This window comes from Montipora foliosa, chromosome 12 (genome assembly GCF_036669935.1).
Source record: "Montipora foliosa isolate CH-2021 chromosome 12, ASM3666993v2, whole genome shotgun sequence".
NCBI lineage: Eukaryota > Metazoa > Cnidaria > Anthozoa > Scleractinia > Acroporidae > Montipora > Montipora foliosa.
In genome coordinates this window covers 25,333,928-25,341,427 of record NC_090880.1, presented here as the reverse complement: position 1 = coordinate 25,341,427, position 7,500 = coordinate 25,333,928, and the positions used below count along the sequence as shown (strand labels likewise).

Here is a 7,500-nt window from a genome sequence, read left to right as displayed (position 1 = left end):
CTCCTATTCCGTCAATACTGACCTAGGATTGAAATATGGGAAAAGCAACGAGTGTGCGCCTGCTTTTCAAGTACGCATGTCCAAAACGAAAGAAGGTCAAAGTCGCACTCACTGATGTGTACCGGGCTCGACTCCTGAGTGGGCTGGGTACTCCATAGCCTCGTTAAGAGTCTCTGACTAAGAGCAAAAGCTGTGCAATAAATGTCACACTAAAAAGGGTCCAGACGGTTGCTGAAGTAGTTTAAACCACTTTAATCCAGTGATCGACAGCACACAATTACTGAGCACCGAGATCGACCGGTTCTACCAAATAAGTGTTGACTTTTTCAACCGATTCCTATGCTATATATCAAGCACGAAATGTCCCATTACAACTGGTAATCTTAGACTTACCTTGATGCTACTCTCGTTTGCAATGGACGATACATGAATGGAGATTGTTATTGAACTCTGTCACTCATGGTGCCCTTAGTTCCTGTGATCAAGTTTTTTCTTAGAACAGTCACGAGAAAGACACGATAAAGCAGCTAACATTTCCTTTTCTCCAGAACACAAAATCACATTTAGATATTAACGACATCTGAATAAACGTTATGAAAGACGTGTTTGAATATGCCACCAAAAGCAAACTAGGTATACAATTTATGAAATGGGTTTCAAATAATAATTCCATTTGGTGTTCATTTCTTCATTAACATTTCACTTTTATCACAGTCCACAGCTTCCTTTTAAATACATATTTTTAAAGGGACTCGCTCTGACAAAGGGCTAACGCTCGAAACGTCAGCACCCATTGAAATATCAGCACGACGGTCAATTATCTCTATCAACTCATAGATACCAAATTTTGTGGTTGATTTAATGAACGCAGGCTGAACTCCCAACTTTGAGTGGACTGCACTTAAACTCAGCTTAAACTTATTCTGTAGTAAGAGGTGGTTCCCTTGCAGAAAAGACGATTTTATCCCGGTAACCTAGCCAACTCGGTCAACCAGGATCAAATAAAGTCCTTAAGCTGAAATTACCCAGTTACTATTACCAATTACAATAATAACACAATTAGAAGGAGTCGAGCAGAGAAAGGGCTAGCTAACCCTCGAAACATCATCTTTCAACTGTCAACTCATATGATTACAAGTACAAAGAAAGGTTACGTTTATACAAACGTTGGCCGTGTACCACGAATTAACTGAAGCCGGAGCGTAGTGTAACGTGAAGTGCTAGATTTCTATCCCATATGATTACATGCGACTGACTGAATGTCTTCGACAGACCGCCGTCTGTCTCACTCAATAGCAGGTAGGCTGGCTTGCTGGCTTGCTGCAGTTGTAAAACTGCATGTCTCATATTCTAAAAGATGTGATCTCATATCTGTACCATTATAATCATGGTCGAAAAGGAACCAAACAGTTTTGCCCCTTTCGCAAGCATCATGTCCCAAAAGACGGAAAAATGAAAAACCGCTTAATTGATTTCACTCAAGCTGTGCGTTCCCGCTGAATTCAAGGCTCCAGCGTCAGTTTTTATGCACGCAACGCCATGCGTTTGAATATTCTGGGACATTTTTCTTCCATTTTCTTCAGCTTGTGGTGAATCCACGGGAATAACTCTTGATCCCCTTCTTATTCTAATTACAATTAATACCATCGGAATTAAAAATCCTGTTAGGAGAACTCCGCTCGTCGTGTAAAATGAATAAACGTAATTCCCTGTGTTGTCCACCATTAGCCCTGCAAGACAAAAGGAAAATATGTCACGGCTAGGTCATAGCAGAGCTCGGCGTGCGCGGAGGACAATGGTTAAGAAAATAGTGTGGCTGCGAGAAAAATGTTGGGTTTGGTTATGACGTCATCATACTACCGTCCGTCCACACGTTCGTACGTTCAACTTTTAATGTAAGCTAATTCGCAAATTATCGCATCGCTGGAACCCGTGTTTTTTGGCAGGAAGTTGCATGGCCAGCGTACCGCATTTGATACTGCGTTTTAGTAAAACAAACAAAACTTTTGAAGACAGCGTGTATAACAATATGTTATACAACGAAGAAAGAAGGGAAAGAGAGGGAGAAAAGAGAAAAAAAGTAAGCTGGCGACGATAAAGCGATGCTCAACGTGAAAGAGAGCAACTGAGTGGACGACAAAACAGGCGAATTATCAGTGACAAACAACAAGAGAGAGAAAGCGTATGACTAAAAGAGATGGGACCAAGCTAGACGTATTTCGACATAAAAGTCTGAAAAGGCTTATGAAGATCAAATGAGGAGATTCGAATCCGGGCTCAGTAACATTAGCACCATCGGTGAGCAAATCTCATCGGCCACGTTCTCAAAATGGATCGAAATAAACATCCCAAGACAGCATTAACGTGGGCCCTAGCCCGTTCCAGGCTCCCAGATAGTCGAGAAAACGAAAAGAACTGCGCGTGAAAAGCGAGAGGAGGCTTAGGTCGAGGCGAGGCAGTTCTTTTCGTTTTTTCGACTATCTGGGAGCCTGGAGGGAAAACGAAGTCGTGGCAGACCGAAAGGGATTTGGCGGAGAACCGCAGAAAAAGAAAGAACAGCATTGGGTTTGGTCTCATGGAGCGAGGCAACAGTGGTTGCTCGTGACCTTGTGACATGGCGAAGGAGAGTGTCTGGCCCTATACCCACTTAGGGTTATGATCAAAATCAAATCATCAATCAAATATATAACTATTGCATTATCAGGCGTCCCCAAAGGCAGCGGGCGACCCTCTTGGGAGAAGTCGTAAGGCAAACATTCTGCCGTTCTTAAGCTTAAGCTAACATTTTCATCTCCACGTAGCGTAAACATATAGAGTGACTGCTCGCCATCTTTGATATTGTAAGTAAGAGCAGATGCAACGGTTGTAAAAATGGCCGGACACCTAATACTACTAAGCGTAAGTCAGAACAAGCCAAAGATCGTAATTCTGAGTAGGTGATAAGCAAAAGAATGGCCACTCCCCTCTGTGGAGGAAAGTGGTAACAATGTTAAGTTACCAATGTTAACTTACCAATGATGGGGCCACCGGCTGCTGCCGAAAGGGCAAAAAGAACATTGTTCATAACAAACGCTGCTGTTCTTCTTTGGGCATCAACGCAGCTAAGTAGAATAAAACCGTGCGTTGTTATAAATATTCCATCAGCCAAGCCATACACACCGCTAAAAGTGATCAATTCCTCATATTTGGTGGCAAACGGTAGCAAAAAAGCGCAAATCGCGGCTACCAGCAAAGAGGATTGATAAACGTAAACAGCGTTCACTTTGTCTTCGTTACATAACCTTCCTGATACAAGCCGACCGACCGATGAAGCAAGGCCGACGTAAATATACAGACGAGAAGCCCTTTGTGGGGAGATTCCAACATCTTCACAGTACTTGACCTAAGTATATATACAAGAAAAATCTTAGCAAAAGGCCGTTTCCTTACTCCATATCGTAGAAGTGCCTTTTGTAACCACCATTCAGGTTTTACATTAATTATAGTCTTATTTTTTTATTTACAAATTATTTTAAATTTCTCTTAGATTGACTTGGCTCTGAGAAAAAGGCAATCGGAAGATTTCGGGAGAATCTGAGAACACGCGGATCGCAAATGCCAGATATTACCTACCAAATAGATGAATGGAATGTAGATGCCGAAGCTTCCAAACATCAACGATAGGACCACAAAGGTATACGTAGGAATTCTCCACACACTGCAGTACATGGCGATTATATTGCTCTTGTTGTGATCGCCACCATCATCATCTTTGTTGTTGTTTTCCTTGTTGACATTCTCCTTCGCGGAGTTATCTTGCACGTTTGGATTGAAACTCAAGCTTAGCAAACTTGCCAACGCAAATGATATGGACATGATTCTGAAAGTGCCTCGCCATCCAAACGAGTCCAGCAAAGTTTGAAGCAATGGACCTTGAAATGTGATTCCTAAACTGGAACCCATAGCAACGATCCCTGTTGCTATGGACAGCTTCTTTTTGAAATAAAGTGCTATCACAAGATAGTACGAATTGTAGAGAAAACATCCACCCAACCCGAGAACTAGACTGTACGTCAAGTACATGAGGGAAAGGCTGCGAACAAATGAAGAACAGAGCAAGCTTGTCATACAAAGTAGCCCTCCAAGGAATCCTGTGATGCGACAACCAAAGCGATCACAAAAATATCCAGCCAGCGGACTTGCGAACCATGTCATGCCCAAAGCCACCGAGCCAACGAAAGCTGTAAAAGTGACAAAAATTACCAAATAATTTGTCATGAAGGGAATTTCCGACAACGTTTGCTGATTTCAGCCATGTTGAGTTGAATTGTTCTTTAAAAATATACCATGAGAAACGCCAGCCATGTTTCGAGTGTAAATCTTTCGAGTGTAAATTTTACTCTTCAAATTATATTGTACATATTTCTAATGCTTGATTTTAAAAACCCATTTCCACACCTGTTTAGTTCTCTTACAGATTCATTGACCAAAGTTTCAGCTTTTTTACTAGGTTTACCATAACGAGGTCCTGACAAATGACATCCATATACAAATGTTTAAAATATCTTTATTTCCACTAAAGCAACAAATTGCCTTCTCTAATTCCTCGTTTTTCTCAACAACATTCAATACAATCATTTACATTATGTTGCTGTTAGGTACAAAGATTACACACAAAATTCAAAAATTAATGCACTAACTAGTCTTTATATGCAAATGGCACTGTTGATAATCCACCAAGCACAGTATATAAATATTTGCTTTCTTATACCAAAGGTTTTAATAGGGAAGATATATGTTTACAAACATTGCTTTTGTTATTCAAATGTGACAACCACAGAAACAAAAGACCCTTTGTTGTAACAACCATTGAGGCTCTGGTTGGCACATTAATGACAATAGGTGGCATCAACGATATCTTCCCAATACGAAAGTTTTATGAAAGTTGAGAAATTTGTTGTCTTACTGCCATTTGTACTAATTGATTTTTCACTTGATCACGTGAAAACTGGTAAGAACTTGATTGAAATATTTCCAAAACCATTTGATCAATTTGCAGTTCGCGCAACAAACCATTCGGAAATGTGTGGCTAACGTTATTAGCAATGTTAGCGTAGGTGAACGACACCACAAAACGCGTTTTTTACACATCGCGCTCGGTGTTGAACCGGTTTGTTATAGTCATACAAGAATCGATCATAGATTCGTTACCGACTGACCAAGAAATACACAAAATCAAGAAATTGGGATACTGTAGAAACTATGATTTTAAACGTTCAAATGATTCATCTTATGCGGTCAAAGCGAACGAAAAAAGTACTTCGTGATGAAATTCAAAAGCTCAACACACCCGAAATGTTTGCAAATTTAAAAAACGGGAACAAATACTAATTACTAATCTGAGCGTTTTAGACGGCAATTGTAAACGAACGAAATGTTTTAGTGTACAACAAACACTTATAACTTTTTCCGATCAGATAAAACTGTGAGCCAATTTATCTTTTAGGAAGGTAGTGCTGTCATTCATTGGTCGGGAGAACTGAAAACGTTCGAGTTCTTTGTGAGTAAAATTTATTGACCCCTAGCACTCTTTCTCCTGTAAAGATGACCGAGTAGAAGGCCGTTGATTAGTAACAGATGAAACAGTTGTTTGTCGATTGGATTCATGGATATCCTAGAAAGGAATACTCTTACGGTTTTCCTTTAATAAACTGCCCGGGCATCGCGTCTTACCTGTTCTTTCTCTTGTCTCGTCGAAATATGACATCAACTCACGGAATAACACACCGAAACTCAGCGTAAAGCCAAGGTTAACAGCATTACAAACGGCCGCCGAAACGCAAACTACCCATGACCACGAACTATCTAGAAAACGCGTTCCTATGAAAAGCCACACAACAGAGCTTAATTTGAAGCATTCTTTAGAGCAGCTTCGTAGCAAAGACATTTTCTTTTTCCACGATCGTCTGAGATATGGGTCAAATTCCTATGCTAAGTCAAATGAACAGAAAAACAGCTCTTTTTTATTGATTTAATTACGTAATTTTGTCACAATATACTGGCTACGTACTTAGTGTGCAATTGCAAGTTGCTCATGTGATAAAATGGCCAAAACGAAATTCCTAAAATGCTTTTTCCTTGGTCAATAAAAATCAAATCATTGCTTTTTTTTTACTCCTGCACTTGTTGCTTTGCCAGTGAAAGTCAATTGGCTCACATTAGCCTGCAAAGCAAGCGTATTTTTGTTTTGGTAACAACTATGAACAGTGGCCTGAGGCTAGTCAAAAATTGCACTCAATGAGAGGAGGACAGTATGAAATGGTAGTGGGGGGAGGGGAAGGGCAGAGAAATACGCCTGAACGCACTAACTGTTCGTTTGGAAAACCCGTTCAAATTTTAATTTGGACGGAGATTCTCATTGGTACGGTGATCACCTCCTGTCAATCAAAAGCATATTTTTCTTACGGTTCTTTCGTGGCAGAATGGCAAGGCAAATGAGAAGGTGGCGGAGTTGCGATTCGACCCTCGAAAAAGATCTTTCGGATCTCCCTGGACTGTAAAGACTCTTATCTTCCAGTTGTTTATTGGAGTGAGAAAATATGTCATGCCGCCTGTGTCATGTCATGTCATGACCCCTCTGTGATAGTTGTTTGCTCGCTTAAAAGTATTGTACAAGATCAGATCAATGGATTTATCACCCGGGGGGGAGGGGGGGAGGAGTCGATATATCCCTGGGTGGGGAGGTGCGGCGCGGCCCCTCATACCCTGACCCTGTTTAAGACAAATATCGCTGATTTTCCTACCCTGTTTAAGACAGAATTCCGATTTTTGATACCCTGTTTAATTTAAGACGTTTAACCCAAGATCTGGAAAAGTCATAAAAATTTCCTCGACCGGATGAAAAACAGAAACACTCCTTTGCACCAAAATCTTCGTGAGCGTATTGTTGACGAATCTCACACTGTTGGCACATGACCGGTCAAAGGTTTGTTTGTTTTTCGTTACTTTGTTTAATTATTCTGAGAACCAGATGTTGGCCGAACTCTAAGGATTTTTGTACATGCAAAAGGTTCTTTATGTTTCTTGTTTGTCAAATTTTAATAACGAGTCTCTTCAACAGGTCAACAACAAAGAAAGCCAAGCAAAGCAGCACCGTTGTTTTCCATGAATCACCATCACTTGGACGTATTTCCGACATATCTTTGCACTCGCAAATCTCTGTCAAAAGTAAATTTGTAATTTCCGGTAGTTAGTTAGAGTACCTGTGATGCTATCTTAGGAATCGACCCATGCCTCTCACAGCTAGGGCCGTGTGACAATTGACAGCGAGTTTTTTCATCTTTCGTCAACTCTTTACACGGTTTCGCTGTTTTCTTTTCCGTCGACTAAATCACCGCGGCTAAACCGCGGTTAATGGATCACATACAGCGTTGTGATGCGCTGAATTTGATCAACTTTGTCGGTTTGTTTAACACAAAAGGATAAAGAACTTTAAACCACGGGAATAATGGTGTTTGAGTT

At 40.7% G+C, this 7,500-nt stretch overlaps 1 protein-coding gene across 1 annotated transcript; it reads right to left on the bottom strand.

The window, feature by feature from the left end:
• Nucleotides 1–393: 393 nt before the first annotated feature.
• Nucleotides 394–5,960, bottom strand: LOC137978674 (monocarboxylate transporter 8-like). The gene is made up of 4 exons (XM_068825689.1): nt 5,713–5,960; nt 3,613–4,220; nt 3,013–3,382; nt 394–1,730 (listed from the first exon to the last, which is right to left on the bottom strand). The coding sequence occupies exons 1-4, from the start codon at nt 5,924–5,926 to the stop codon at nt 1,465–1,467; spliced, it is 1,458 nt and encodes a 485-aa protein (XP_068681790.1). The 5' UTR covers nt 5,927–5,960; the 3' UTR covers nt 394–1,464.
• Between the last annotated feature and the right edge of the window lie 1,540 nt (nt 5,961–7,500).

Excerpts from the sequence above, each read along its gene's own strand:
- LOC137978674 (XM_068825689.1), bottom strand. The coding sequence starts at position 5,926 with ATGTCTTTGCTACGAAGCTGCTCTAAAGAATGCTTCAAATTAAGCTCT. Across the intron at positions 4,221-5,712 it reads CGAGACAAGAGAAAGAACAG|CTTTCGTTGGCTCGGTGGCT; the intron begins GTAAGACGCGAT and ends TCACTTTTACAG. Across the intron at positions 1,731-3,012 it reads AGCCGGTGGCCCCATCATTG|GGCTAATGGTGGACAACACA; the intron begins GTAAGTTAACAT and ends TTTGTCTTGCAG.